This window comes from Tachypleus tridentatus, chromosome 5 (assembly GCF_004210375.1).
Source record: "Tachypleus tridentatus isolate NWPU-2018 chromosome 5, ASM421037v1, whole genome shotgun sequence".
In the NCBI taxonomy this organism is placed as follows: Eukaryota; Metazoa; Arthropoda; class Merostomata; order Xiphosura; family Limulidae; genus Tachypleus; species Tachypleus tridentatus.
The window spans coordinates 33922453-33938897 of record NC_134829.1 but is presented as its reverse complement, the minus strand read 5'-3'; the positions used below and the strand labels follow the sequence as shown (position 1 = coordinate 33938897).

General features: G+C 35.2%; 1 protein-coding gene across 1 annotated transcript; it reads right to left on the bottom strand.

Moving 5' to 3' along the window:
• Positions 1–12004: 12004 nt before the first annotated feature.
• LOC143250323 (zinc finger MYM-type protein 1-like) lies at positions 12005–12502 on the bottom strand. The gene has a single exon (XM_076500775.1). It carries the CDS (start codon positions 12500–12502, stop codon positions 12005–12007), a length of 498 nt encoding a protein of 165 aa, XP_076356890.1.
• Positions 12503–16445: the final 3943 nt, after the last annotated feature.

The window sequence follows — 16445 nt, the reverse complement described above, 5'->3', positions numbered from 1 at the left end:
TATGATGCTGTGTAAATAGACACCAAGTTGTTGAACAAATAAAAAATCTATGGTCTTGTACAGCTTTCAAATTGTCTTCTATAATAAAAGAGTAAGAAAAAAAGTGCACTGATGACCCTCTCTTCCCGTATTTTTAGATTTTTTGAAAGACAAAATGTAAAAATGCTGTCACTGTTTTAGAATGTATTAATCATTTACTGGCTAATACTGATTAGTTAATGAATTGGAATTTATTACTTTTGCGATCAGTGCCACTGTTACGTGCAAAAGAGATTAATTAAACTTCAGAACTGCTGTTAGTTCTTACTTCAGATGTGTTAAGGAATAATTTAAATTTGTTTATAAACAAGATCAAGAGCTTTCATTAAGTACAGTGTCACTTGCTTACAAAATTCTTCATAAACTAGATAACACTCTTGACATCAGTTTATTCCTTTCTATTCTCGCTCGGTGCTGCAAGCTATACAATGATGGTTGATTCAAAGCACACTAACAGCATACCATCTTAATTTACCACATCTGACAAAATACTTTCTAATTTGTTTTTCTGATTATACCAATATATCTTAAGACAGTATGTAAATCACATAGCCTACTATACAGAGAAATCCTGAAGTCAGTTACGCATTCCAAGGTTGATTTTTGATGAAAATATTCAACATTTTAGAAACTCGTATAAAGTGTTATAAAAACTTGTTTGTTTGTCTTTCAGGTTAAACTTTTTTCAGGCTTTAAATAGACTGAAAAATACAAGATGGTAATTTTGGACTAGTCTGTAAAAGTAATAAAGACTAAGTTTCAGTGTACTGATTTCTAACTTATGCATGAAAATATACTTACACAATATAAACAAAATCAAACAATTTTTCAAGTTGTTCTAACAGATAGTAAGTGGGTTGGATAAACCTAAATATTGTATGCTGATAATTTAATGTATCTTAATGTTTCAGAAGTGTCTGACACATCATTTCCAGAATATTCCAAAGAAATAGAATAATTTCAGTACATCTTCTCTGTTTGGGATGTTAAAAATAAAAGAAACCCCAACTTTTAAGTTCTGCTACTTTATTCAACAACAAGTTTATTGACTTTATAGGTTTAGAGTTTTGTATGTGTGAATTTCAAGATTGGCATCTCTCTAGATACTGTTGAAGAGAATAACTTCATGTTTTATAATGGATATTTGGTATATGTTCCTTTTTCTAGATTTTTGCATTTCATTAAACATTCTTATGTATCTCCGATGCTTTTACTTCCTGTGTTTTAGCAGCTGATTAATAATGTTTCCAACTACATAGATTAAAGCTCTTTAAAGGTAAATTTTACAGAAAAAAGAAAACTTTGTAGTCAAAAGAACTATTCATACTGATTAATTTTGCAGGTTCACATTTTTTATAAAAAATATGTCCTAATAAATGAAATCTAGAACTTGGTGCAGAAAGAGCCCTTTCCGAGCGGTAATCCGAACGTTTTAGTTTTTACGTTTGCCTCTAGGAAAAGTACTGTGACGTAATAGTTGCCAAACAAACCGCCAACGCCAGCGCGTTGAATGTAAATAAACATGGCCAGTGCACACGAAGAAACAGAGGCGGAGCCTGTTTTGACATTGTGTTCTGAACAGTTGTCGAGTAGCGCCATATCAATTCGAACCTAGAACAGTTACTTTTGACACAGATCTCACAAGTTCTGGTGATGAGGACAGTTCCACGAGCGAGAGTAGCGGAACTGTGAGTGATACTGATAGCGTCTTGGCCAGTTGCGAGTCGGTCATACCTCCAGCGGAAGAATGGTAAGCCTAAGTCATGACAACAAATATGGTCTGTATTATTTCACGTGCAATTTTAAGCATCTCGAAACCTGTCTGTTGTTTATAAATTATTGTTATTACATACTGGGTTTTAATTGTTTATATTTTGCCGACTATGGTAACTAATACTTGGCCCTTCCACAATCATTGTACCGGGTATTTATGACTCGTTACAAAATGAATTTCAATTATGCGTCATAATTCTATAAAATCAAACTAGATGTAGCATCCTGAATAGTTAATTTATCTTGAAATGTTAAATTTGAAAATTTAATTCTTCAAACTTTTCCACGTTTAAAAATGATACAAAAACATCTACAAAATGATCTACCAGCTATTAAACGTGAAATATACTCTATTTGGGATAGATTTGTCCACTGTCTAGACTAGGAAATCAAAGTTTCACTTACTTTTAGGTGCCACAAATGCAAAACACGCTCATGAATGTGAAATGTGCGTGTCTAGTTACATTCTTCAAAAACTTGTACTTTTTAAATTATTATATTATACTAGCAACGCAGTAAACCATGTTATCATAAAACAAACATAAAGTAGCGATATCGAGACAAAAAATAGTCTCACAAAGTATGTAATCCGAAGAAAGCACCGATAGATTTACATCAAACACCAGCACTGAAAGGAACACAATGGTCGGCGCGAACGAAGCGAGTTTGGCAACTATTACGTCATAGTTATGAAACGTCACGGAAACAGCCGAATGAGCGAGAGGAACTTCGGTTCGAGGACCCGCATATTTTGTTTCATTTTTACTCAAAAACTAGTGTTTAAAAATATGGCAACCACACAAGAATTATATCTAACCAAAGTACAGTTTTTAAGGCAATTATTAAATTTGTTGCAAATTCACCTTTAAGTATCAGCTTTGTGTGCCTCCATCTATTTACATCCATGTATTCTGGTAATGGGCTTAACATTTTAACCAGCTTTAGATTTAGTGTGTTTCCAGTTTTCCTTGTATATGCATTAACTGTGAAATTTAATATCTACATAGCTTTCTAAATATTTTATAGTAACAGATTTACCCTATTTTATCTTTGATGGTAAACTTGAAATATACTTATTATTCAATTAAACATTTTGCTAAAACGTTTTTGTCTAAGTATTAAATAGTATTTCTGACAAAGTATAAAATGTCCATTGGTTTAATTTTTATGCTTTGTATGCATTTTTTTTATTTGAGTTTTGAGTGCTTAATCAAATAATTAATTGTCAATTTTAATTATACTGGGAAGTACTTCTCATACATTTAACTTCTGTATAGATATAACGTATAAGCCCAAAACCATTAACAGTTTCTTACTTAGAACAGTCTTATGTTATTACATTTCACTTATCACTACACTAAACTAAAATTATTTTCAGTTTGGTTCCAAAAACATTCATATCATAAAGTTAATTGTGGTTCATCATGCAATAATCTTAGTAAAAAATAAATCTTAATTTAACAGTTAAAACATTAAGTGAAAATTACATTTTGTAACAAAAACACCTTGAGACTGAGACTTGTACCAGTGCTGGTGTTCATTTTAACTATTAATTCAGCATTCAAATTCAAACCAACCCCAAATCAGCAACAGCCTACTGTGTATATATATATATATATATAATAAAAATTCATTTTACTGAATTATTTAATACAATATATTTAACAATAACTTCCAGTTTTATTTTATCCAATTATAAACTCTTAGAACATAATAAACAAAAAGTACCTTATCACAAATTATTTATTTGATACAAATCTGTTATTTTTAAGCCATTGAAGTAAATCATTAATAGACTGGGAACCTTGGTGATTCAAACATTGATTCAAGAAGAAGCAAGTTTTTTATTCTGCATTTCGACAATACATAATAAACCAAACTGAAGGTTTATTTGAAAATATTCAATATTATTCACTTCAAAACAGTTGTTTTTTACTAACACACACACATACTACAGGTCATGAAACAGACGAATATTTGAAATTGATCAGTTAAGATGGTGCTTAAAGTACGTGACATTTACTTCATTAGTTTTTACTTGAGGCCTGGCATGGCCTAGCGCGTTAAGGCGTGCGCTTCGTAATCTGAGGGTCGCAGGTTCGCGCCCGAATCGCGCCAAACATGCGCGCCCTCCCAGTCGTGGGGGCGTTATAATGTTACGGTCAATCCCACTATTCGTTGGTAAAAGAGTAGCCCAAGAGTTGGTGGTGGGTGGTGATGGCTAGCTGCCTTCCCTCTAGTCTTACACTGCTAAATTAGGGACGGCTAGCACAGATAACCCTCGAGTAGCTTTGTGCGAAATTCCAAAACAAACAAACAAGTTTTTACTTGAGAATAATAATCCTCGAATCTTACAGTAACCAAGCCATCTTTGATGTTCATTAGGAATGATAGTGAATAAATCAAAATACAAGGCCTAGCTAACTTATGAATGAATATTTGCTGTAAGAGTTTTATAAATACTGTAAGTGTAGCTATCAATTTGTCCAATTATGATTTCATTCTTTAAAGTCACACACTCAGTCCTTTGTTGGTCACATTAGGTGTGAAAAAACCTAAAGTGTTTTTATTGGATTTATAATCTACATAATTATATTATTTATTTTTAAACAATCTGTAAATTTGCTTTGTCTATATTGTGTATGTGTTGAGTACTGTTGTAAGTTCCGACAGGCTTTGACACATTTCAAACACAACTCTTATCACTGTATCCAAAGGCAAGCTCTCGCAAAGCTGTATTTTCATGTCAACATCTTAACCAAATGATAAATTCAATAAATTAATGTGGCACTGAAATTTGCAAGAACCAAATATTCTATTAGGGTAACAAAAACACACAATACAAATTCTTCTTTTACATCAGTTACATATAAACAAGGCAAAACTGCAGTTGAGTTTTCATTAGATCTAGGAGAAACAATGTATACAGTAACACTACCGACCCTATAAAAATATTCCATCTTTGAAGTTTTGTATTTTTTTTCAAAAAATATCCACAAAATATAATTATATTTTTCTCCTTGAAAGATACTTTATTCTTGTTATTTGCATGAGCTGCATAATAAGTCTGTCCTCAGAATGTAACTTTACTTGAAACTGAATTACATCAGGCAAAATATTGACATGGCAATTATCATAATAAATGTATATTAAAATATAGTGTTTTTATCCAAGGTTCTTATGCTAATAAGCCATAGTGGATAATTTATAGGATGTCGTTTCTCAGTATTTCCATAACATTTCACTGTTGTATTTTCCTAAGATAGAATTTTTGACGGGTTTTATTGGAGCAATTCTTGTTTCAACTTATTAACACTTACTGAACTGTACCACTATCCTTTTTTGAGTAGTAGTATAGATCTCCAACAATGTTATAGTTAAAATACTTTGAAACACGCATGGATTACAAACTAACAATAAGGATATTAGTATTTAGCTCATTATGATAAGCAAAGTATCACGATACTATTGGTAATGAATAAATTTCCTCGTTTTGAGAAATAATTTATGATGCAGGTGCTAAAAGGCCTATCACTACAATTTTTATGAATTTAGAAATGCAACGTTTACATTGTATATATCAGTAGAAAATAAAAATTAATATGTTATAATGTTTATATTATTTATTTAGTAGTTTAATTAATTTGAAAATTATTATTTTATCAATTTGAATTTTGGTATTTGCTATTAAAGATGCATGACTGACATATATAATGTATAGTATATCTTAATGAAAGATAATTCTATGAAGTCATACTGAATAGTAATACGAAGTGGATTTGGTGTGGTGCACGTAAACTAATTGTAAATACTCATTCCTTAGTGTATTTTAATTCAAAATCTTATGGTATAAGAAGGAAAACTACATGAAACTTTAGAAAAAAAAACACAAACGAAAAATAATTTTTGATCGAGTGCATAAAACACACATGCTGTTTTTTGTAACAGTATGTTACACTGCAGTTTAATAATGTTTAATAAAAGATTATCTTATTTACTTACCCTAACTTTTCCTGGTATTTTTAGCCAAAATGCATAATTCTTTTCCTTTGTCTAATGTACAGTGACACATGATCATGGAGTATGGTAAAAAATATGACCACAAATTACAGAACAAGTTATTTAGTTCACTCAACATTTTGTTTCTACAGTTTATCTAGGAGTGATGTTCTACTTAACTGACAGACTATATTATTAAATTTTTTCTGTTGAACATTGGAGAGTAGGGAACAGGGTCGTGTGCTTAATTTTACTTACAGTGATGAAAAATAATAATATATACATACATAAAACAACAATAATTTCAAACGGCATAAATGGAAGTGTGTATTCTAACATTTTAGTGAAATACATAAGAACATTCATATAAAAAGAAACATAAAACATGAAGAAACAAATGTAAAATAATACTACAGATATGAAGTTAAAAAACAGGAGTAAATAAAGTCTACAATCGTAATTACTAACCTGTGTTGCATTTAATTTGTGACTTAAATTTCAAAATTGGTACAGCTTCTTTATAGTTATGGCCAATAAAATTATTAAGTGTAGTAAGAATTTGTAAAGAGAGACAAATGTCAGTCTGTCATATTTTTTCTACATAGTGGTCCACTGTAGCTCTGATATTTTTGCTTAGTTGATAAAGGTCTTAAAAGTTAAACAAAAAAATATATCATGATATTTTCCCAATGTAATATTCATTGCATATTCTACAAATTAATTAATAAATAATTTTATTGTGCATTTTCACCTCATGTATATTTAGTGAAACATTTATTTTCTTATAAGCATTATTTGGATTGTAAGCATATAAATATTTATTTGAAGGTTATATTTGTTATTTGTATATGTTTTATAAGTAAACCTGATCCTCATTCCACAGATTTTAAGTATGTCACTAACATATGGTACTGTCAAAGTTGTATATCCTATTGCCAAGTACTATTAGTTCCTCTTTGAATTTTCTTTTTAGCACTTTTAATGTATCAGAGGTAAAACTGATAGACTTTCAAGTTCAAGCATGTATTGTAGATTTTTTATTCCTTTGAGTTTTGCTTACTTTAGAATTACAAAGTAGGTTGATCTTCATAATTTGTCCTGTAATAGCTATTTTTACATATAAGGGTAATGTGAAACTGAGTGCAGTAAAAAACCTGTGTAGAAGTATTTTTTGTTTTAGTGGTCAAACCTTTCTGGTAATTATCGGTATTTTTTATATGCTTGAAAAATGTTTAAAATAAGTACTCCATCTAGTGCTGGGAGAGGGGAGATAAAAGTTATTAAGTTTAGATAAAAAGTTGTTTGAGAATGTAACAAGATAGTGTTTATTCTAATCAACAAAACTCCAATAGCACTAGTGAATTAGCATTGTGAAAATATGAATGAAAAAAATAACAACTGATTGCTATTAATTTTGAGCACATGGACGGAAGTCAAAGTTTGCAAGCCTTTCTGGCCCGGCATGGCCTAGCGCGTAAGGCGTGCGACTCGTAATTCGCGGGTTCGCGCCCGCGTCGCGCTAAACATGCTCGCCCTCCCAGCCGTGGGGGTGTATAATGTGACGGTCAATCCCATTATTCGTTGTTAAAGAGTAGCCCAAGAGTTGACGGTGGGTGGTGACGACTAGCTGCCTTCCCTCTAGTCTTACACTGCTAAATTAGGGACGGCTAGCACAGATAGCTCTCGAGTAGCTTTGTGCGAAATTTCCAAACAAACAAAACAAAGCAAGCCTTTCAACATAGTACTGTGTATTTGATATCGGAGTTAAACTATTAATTTTATAAATTATTACTGTCCTAGACTCATACAAATACGATGGACAAGAAAGTATATTTTTCTTTACATGGACGTCACCTTAAACTCTGACTTGTAAGAATCTGAAGCAAACTGCCTATGTCATTTGGTACTACACTACAAACATGTTATAGTTTAGTGCTAAAAAAGTAACTTAATTCTAAATTATTGTACCTAAACAAAGGATAGTCTGAAAAATGTTTTAAAAAAGGAAAAAAAACTATAAAACTAGGGAGATTACTCTTGTGAGAGAATAATTCATTAATTGAATGTAATTAATTAACACATTCTACTGATTGCCAAGCTATGGGCTAGATACATATGAAATATGTGAAGGGAGATACAATGAATAATATACACTTTCTAAATACCCTTAATGAACTATTTTACAGCACGTATACTTCCCAGTGCTTCTCCCCACCACACACACTAACTAAATATGGGGCAAATGTTTCCCATTCAATATTGTCACGAGTAATAAACAGGAGTAAAATAACTTCGTATTTATTAGCATCTCATCTAATGCTGATATATGGCTTCCCTCAAAGTTTTCCATTCAACTCCTCAATAACCAACAAGATGTCTTAGTAGAATATATGACAACTGCATGCTATCCACACCCGCATCGCTAGAGTGGTAACTAGTAACCCTAATCTTTATGTAAATATGACTGATGCGCTTCACTCAGGTGGCTTAAAAGATAATGAAAGTGGTGTTAATGTGTGTAGTGATGATGATGCAACAAGACAAGAGGATATCAGCTCTTCATCTGGTGATGATAGTCAAAATAATGAACATGCAACGAGCAGAGAAAGGTGTAAACAGGATTGACAATTGAAAACAGTTGTCCCAGTCGCAGTGTAAGCACTGGGAAATGTATGTCCCAAACGAAGTGAATGGGATAAACTTGGATATTATATATATATCCTGTGAATAGACCTTGTCATGCTGTATAATTTATGGACGAACCTAGTTGCAAGATGGATAAACTTACATAACCCTGTCCGTTTATTTGTGACCAGAGTGATTATCTCATATTTGTATCCTATAGAGGTGGCTTGTTGTTAACCCTTTGATTGGGTTTAATACACTGGTAGATGTATCTGATCGAACAGCCACTACAATTGCCATGTTTTTATCTATCTGACAAATGGTTACAAGTGACCTCTCACAGTGTGTTGTGATGAAAAAAACTTCTGTGAGAGTCATGATACCCCTCACCCCCGAAGATGCTGTCACACAAGATCATTGAGAAGTTCATCAATAAACCTATCGATCAAGATATCCTCTTGATCTGCTGGGGCAACTCTCTTCCTGAGTTAGTGGCTTCGGGCTGACTAGTGTCTAAAAAGGCTAAATACAAATTATCTTCGCCTAAACTATATCTGAGCTTTGCTAAAATGTATCCACTTCAGTAGATTAGTTCTTCTTCTGGTTACAACTTTCTATTTATCCCACCCACATTCAACATCTACACTTTTTGTTGTTTTGAAAATTTCATATATTTATCTGGAAGATATGATCAGTAAGTTACAAAATTTGTTTATTTTCTTCACAAGAAATGTATTGTAATTACATTTTGAAATATGCTTTTGTGGCTATTAATCAATTTTTCATGTTTTTAACTCCTTATACACCATTGTGCAAATTAATTGAAACAAGACGGAAAATTACGATTTTTTTAATTTTTTGTGTTTTATTTCTGAGAATCTAAAAATTACTCACAAATTAATATATGATATGACCGTCTTTTTTTTCAGAAGATCATTAATCCGCTTTGGCATCGAGTCCACGAGTTGACTGCAATCTTTACTAATTTTTGGATCGCGGTACCACACCTCAATTATGGCTTCAGTTAGCTTATCTTTCGTAGTACAGTCTTTTCCTCGAAGTCTTTCTTTACAAATCGCCCAAAGAGTTTCAATAGGATTTAAGTCCAGAGAGTTTCCAGGCCAGTCCAGCACTTTTATTTGCGTTGTAGTCATAAAATTCTTCACAAGTTTTGATGTGTGGCACGGAGCCAGATATTGCTGAAATGTCAGATCCATCTGGAAATCTCTTTTTCAATTTTGGAACGACTCCTCTCTGCAAAACTTCGATTACTGTGGTCCTCGTAAGAGGTGAATAACACCTTCCTCCATTGTTCTTGCGTCCAGTTCTTGTATTTCAGACCCCATTGATATCATTTTTTCTTCATTGAGTTGGTAAGTTGTGTTTTGACTGGTTTCCTTGCCCTTCTAACGCTATTTCGAATCACGTAATATTCCTCAAAATTTCGTCATATATCCCAAAAATAGATCGACCGTACTGCAAAATACAGCTAATGACGCGGTCTGTGTGAAAAAATGATTATTAAAGGAAATCAGTGGGTCCAGCGAGCCTACACCGGCCGCCATGCTGAAAATATTGTAAAATGACCATTTGTTTCAATTAATTTGCACAAGGGTGTATGACAGGACCTGACTGGGTCTGTAGTTACAGTACTGGATTTGTAATGTGTGTGTCCAGTGGCGGAGCCAGGATATTTTCGTTGGGGGGGGACTGAGGTAAACTGTGGAGGGGTTTCCCAAAATGCCATCAATATGAAGTATAGATGGTAAATTATAATAATGTAAATATCAAGGTACATTTCAGAAAGGTGTACTATTTTGAACTGCATTTTCAATGTAGTTTTCATTGGAAACTCATACTCTGATTAATAATTCATTATTACAAATTAGAAATAATATGTTTATGAAAATATGCGTATATGTAAAAGAGGAAGTTCACCTAAATTCCACCAAAGGTAATAAATAATAATAAAGAAAATCAAGATTAGCTTAGGTTTAACATTTAATATACCATTAAGAGTAAAGCTACAAATCAACAGAAATATAACATAAATACATAGTTTACATAGCAGAAACGAATTATCCCATGTGAAGTTAAAACACTGAGGAAAAGTAAGGTCACTATCAGGTTAACTTCATTCATCATGTTTTTTTTTGTCAATTTTACTTCAAAAGAATGCACCTGTTCTGGTGATTGGCAGTAAATGTGTCTATAACAGTATCAATATCGAGTTGTTTTGCCCTCCTTGAGTTTACTGATATGATAGCGAGGTTGCTGGTGCAGTTGTTACCACTGCTTTTGCGCAAGTATGTCTTTAGAAGCTTCAGACATGAGAAGCTTCTCTCATAGGCAGCTGAAGTGACAGGCAGGGTCACAGCGATGCATACAAGTTTGTGGAGATCCATGAAGGCATCCTTGTATGGCTCCAGCATGGTTGCAAGCTCCAATGGTGTGGATACTTCCTGCCCCTTGTATTTGTTCCTGGCAATTAGCCGGTTCAACTGGTGCACCTCCACTGCAAGGTCATCCTCTGCCACACCATAATTTGCTGCCATTCCTAAGAGTGCTTGCTTGTCCAGAAATGTGGAGTGTTTGGGGTTCAATGCAGTTGCACCCATCAGTACACTGCAGGCATCAGAGGAGAATCTTCTATTCAGTTTGTTGAACATCCTGTCTATGATGGCATAGAAGGTGTCTCTCCTGGCATCTGTTGTTGGTTCATCTCTTTGGCCAGTACTAGATGTGATTATGAATTCTTCCAAGTATTTGGGGGCAGATCGTTATCCACCTTGAAACACCGTCTCAGTGAGTATTCCCATTTTCTTACATATATCCTCAGCAGATTCTTCCAAGTCTTTCCATGCTGCTTCAGTTCTCATTTCTGAGAGACCAGAGATGACAGATTGTACTAGGTCCTCTGCAGAGGCCAGCTGCAGGTCAGGTGACTGTATGTAGTCTAATAGCTGTTTTGTCATTAGCAGTAGTTTTTCTATGGCCACTAGACTGGTTACGAACTGATGATCTAGGAGGATGCACAGGCCCTTTGATTCAGTGGCTCTGTGGACATTGTCCCCCCCTCCACAAGACGCTTTAAGGTTGTCACAATGGCAGGGAGCGTTCTTTTCACAGCCATACAAGCAGCATGTTGTCAGGCCCATCTTGTGCCTGACAGTTGCTTCAACTCTATGTGCTGGTTCACGGGTTCAAGCTTCTTCTGTACCTTCAGAAATTCTTCATGCACAACAAATGTAGAGAAGAATTTGTACAGCTTCTGAATTGTCACAAAGAACTCTGCTGCAGCCTGGACGTTGTGCACACAATCAACTAGCACAAGGTTGAGCCTATGTGCATAGCAGTAGACAAACACAGCCTGAGATACCTCTCTCCTGAACCTCTCCTGTATGCCACTGATGTGCCCTGACATGACTGCAGCTCTGTTATAGCACTGGCCAATGTAGGCATTATGGTCAATACCACATTTAGTCAGAGTCTCCATGATTTTCTTGAGCAATGAATCTGCATCCAGACCCTCAGCAGCTGTGAAGTCCAGGAACTCCTCGTGAAGGCTCTATTGGTGGAGGTACCTTACCACAATAGACAGCTGTTCTTGTTCGCTCACACCCTTTGTTTCATCCACCATTTGAGCAAAATGCTCAGCTTCCATGACCTCTTTGTTGATATCCTTCCTGATCATTCCAGCTAAGATGTCAAGCAGTTCAATTTGGATATCATGGTGCGTGTACTTGGCATTGCCAGGACCACTCAGCTTCCTCTTCATGATTTCATCATACCTGGAAATCATGTCAAAAAGTTCCAGGAAATTACCCCTGTTATCTGACTGACTGCCTTCCATATGACCTCTCTGGGCTTCATTCTGGCAGGCTGTGTAGAGCAGTGCATCTATCACGGCTCTTATGTAATGTCGGTTTTCCTCCACAGTTTTAGCATGGCTTGCATCGAGAGCATGTTGGATCCTTGCACCCTTTGATTTCTGCAATTTAAACTCTGCCCAAGCTTGCATGGCAAACTTGTGTCCTGCAGAATTATTATGGGACTTCAGTGACATGATCGTCTTCTTTTAGTTCCAGAAGCCTTGATGGGTGAATGACTTTTCAGTTTTACTGAAGTGTGTGTGACTGAAAAGACGACATGCGAAGCAGAATGCAGCATCTTGGGTCACAGAGTACTCCAACCACGACTGCTGATCACGTCAATTTTTGTTGAATGGCCTTGACTGGCTGCTGTATTCTGTGCCCGAGTATCTCTTCAAGTCTGGACAGGTAGGACCACTATCTGGAAGCTGGTTCTGGTGGTAGTTTTTCACCCTAGGTGTGAGTGGTCCCCTCTTGCGGCTGGGGTCTTGCACTAGTCGTGTCTGCATTCTCACCATCACGATCATCACTGTCCTCCTCACTTACACCACATGTGTTTGTAGGACCATCTACTCGCTGCCTCTTCTTGGGTAGCAGGTTGTGTTGCATAATCAACCCTATGTGTGGTATGACTGGTTTATGTTTTGGTAGGTGATGTCTGACTCTTGTCTTATGTGTTGGTGTCCTTGTTTGAAAACGAGTCGCTGATTTTGACTTCCTTCTATTAATCCAAACTGAGTGTGTGTTCCAGTGTGAGGCCGAGTACCAGAGAGAGCGAGAGCCACGTAAACAAACATATCTCCCTTTTATACAGAGCACGCGAAAGCCAAAGTGACCCCCAAGCCAGCTGACTGCTAGTACCACTTTTACTTCCAAGTTGTGTTAGTTTATATGAAACGAATGGGAATTTCTCTCCTTATATTGGCATTAGGGCTTACAAAGGATATTCATTTTAAACATCGAATTCTAAGGAAAAAGATGTAACATTCATACTATTGGGTCATTTCATGAATAATGAACAAATAACAATTAAACATAGTTCAACATTACAAACAACTGCTCTGCGGCATTTAAATCACTACATTATATTAATAGCACATGAAAATCCAGAACATATCCATGAAATACTGTTAGAGAAAGTGCTTATATTTAACCATATAGCACAAGTACTTATAGAGAGGGTAGTGATAATGTAAAATTGCAGGGCTAATTAGGGAACACAAACACAGCTTGGATAGGGCATGTAACACTGTGGGTAGCTAATGGGAGTGAGCGGGGGTATGGCGTGCAGCTGGCATATGGATCTCAATTGGGCTGATCCGATTGTTATCCATACGCAGAGCGTACACCATGGTCAGCGACTCGGTGATCATACGCTTAAGGCGTTTGAGGCGGGAATCGTGCGCTCGAACAAAACAAACCCGCGGCCTGGATATTGAATGGTCATAGTGGCACCAAAACAAAATGTTTAAATTATCGTTGACCTTCACAGAAAGGCTGGTTTTTTCATAAGTTCACATTATTCATACAGGCCAAACTGTTATTGTGATATTGTTCTTATTATCATAAGTGTGACAAGCACCTGTTACAATAATGCAACTACTACATTACATTAAATTAGTCACTTCTAAATAGCCCAATGACAATTTAAAAATTCATTCTAGAATTGTTTAGAAATATTATTTGATCAGTTAACATGTAAGGTTATCATCTAATCATAAGTATAACATTAATTGGATTGTAAGTCACAATTTTAAGTGTATGCCACAGTCATCAGTACAATTTTGGATGGCTGATACACAATGCAAAATGATTTCACAGAGGACAAACACCAGCTAAATGGTTCATAGTTTTAACCTATACACAATACACTTATACATGCATGCTATGTTTTACTTTTCAATGAAAGATAAATGAAATTAATAAGTAAATACATGTGAAACCTTTGGTTTATCAAGTAAAATCCCTGATGATCTGTTGTTACTTGAAATCAACGTAGTTGTCTAATCTTTGTCAAAGCTCAAGATGGAATGGCATTACACAAGGAGTGGAAATACAGAGCATGAGTTTCAGTGCATTCAGTACGTTGCTATGGGATGCATGACACATACTTCCGTCTTAATGAAGACGTTGAGTTCTACAGATCTATGTCTCTTTGATGTTAATTGTTAAGCAACAACAACGATTGTGTTTCCCATATTTTATGAATATATGTAGGTAATAATATTTTTGGGGGCTGAGGGGGCTTGGCTCATTGGAGGGCTCAAAGCTCCCTTGGCGCTGCCACTGTGTGTGTCATTGGTTTAAATTCCCTCTCAAACACACTCACCATTTCAACTATTGGAGGGTTATATGCTACAGACAGTTTCACTATTCATTAATAAAGAGTAGTACAAGAGCTGGCGATGGGAGGTGTTAACTGGTTGCTTTACCTCCAGCCTACTACAAAATTAGGAACAGCTATCACAGATAGATCCCGAATAGCTTTTTGCAAACTTCAACAAACAGACTACCTAACATTAACTCATAAATTCAGCGAAAGTTTCGAAATATTTTTATCAAAGTAAATTCCAATTTCTAGGCTTCAAGTGTATAATTATGTTTTATCATTTGTAATACTTTAGTTTATTAAACATGGAAGTTACAAAAAAAAATTAATTACTTATATTAGGTTGTCCAGAAATAAATGCCGGAATTCTCATGATGTCATGAATGTTGAGTTTTAACTTGTAGTTGGTTGGTTGGTTTAATCCAACATTTGTCGCTTACAAAGTGTCTTAATTGTCTGCCGTTTCAACTCTACTCAGAGTAAATTTCGCAACCCCCAACGTAGCATGGATAGAATGGACTTTCATCTGATTTTTTCTCCCAGTGGTTCAGCGGTGTCTACGGACTTACAACGCTAAAATCCGGGTTTCGATACTTGTGGTAGGCAGAGCACAGATAGCCCACTGTGTAGTTTTGTGCTTAATTCAAAAGAAAAAATTCATCTGATTTTCCTTTACGACTTCAAACTTAGACGAAGAGCTACAAAAACTATGTGGAACATCAATCAGGCATTCGGCCATGGATCTGTTACTGATCGTATATTTCAGTGTTGGTTCCAAAGGTTTCGACATGGATATGAAAGTCTTGAAGACCATGAAGGTCGTGGAAGGAAGCCATCCTTAGATAAAAACACATTAAGGGAAGCAGTTGAGACATACCCTCGCTCAACAGTATGTGAACGTGCAAAAAAGTTAGTCACAAGCAAATCAAGCATTGCCAACTAACCTGAGTGCGTTTGGAAAGACGAAAACGTTGGATAAGTGAGTTCCGCATGAGCTGGCTGAAGATCAACAAAATCGACGTTTAGAGATTTGTCAAGGAAGACGCTCCAAAAATTTAACGAATTAGGAATCGAGGTTCTACCTCATCCACCTTATTCCCCATACCTTTTTTCTACAGAATTTCTTTTTTTTCAAGCACTTTGATAACGTTTTGAACAACAAACACTTTCAAAACCAAGGAGCTGCAGAAAAAGCTTTTAGGGAGTTCATTGACCAAAGAAATTCTGATTTCTACAAATGGGGCATAAACAGCATCGTTACACGTTGGTAAAAATGTGTTGGAGCAAATGGTGCTTGCTTTGATTTAAGCATGTTTTACAACATTGGTTTTTCCTTTTCCAAACTTCGCAGTCCAAAAACCAGATTTATTTCTGGACAACCTAATATATAAAGGTACGTAGATTGGCAATTTGAGAGAGCTGTAGATTTCGGAGATGGTGAACAGGATTCAACTGTGTGTGATACTATAACATATTTTTTGTCGTCTTTCAAAATTTGTAGTGTGTACTGGAGGGATTTACATATTTTGATAAAAGTTAAGAAAAAACGACCTTTACATTCCAGATTAGTATAAAATAATATATTTTTATTTAAGCCAACGTTTTGCCTTTGCGGCTTCTTCAGGGTTAATATACATAACTGTTTGCTATTGGGATATTAGATCAAGGCCGTTTTTTCTTAACTTTTACTATAACATATTTTCTACACTTGAAAGAGTGTGTGCGCGTTATAAGAATGACAGTTAATTTCATGGTGTGGATAATGGATGGCAGGACGCGTTTTGAATGTTTTGATTTCCTTTGGTCAG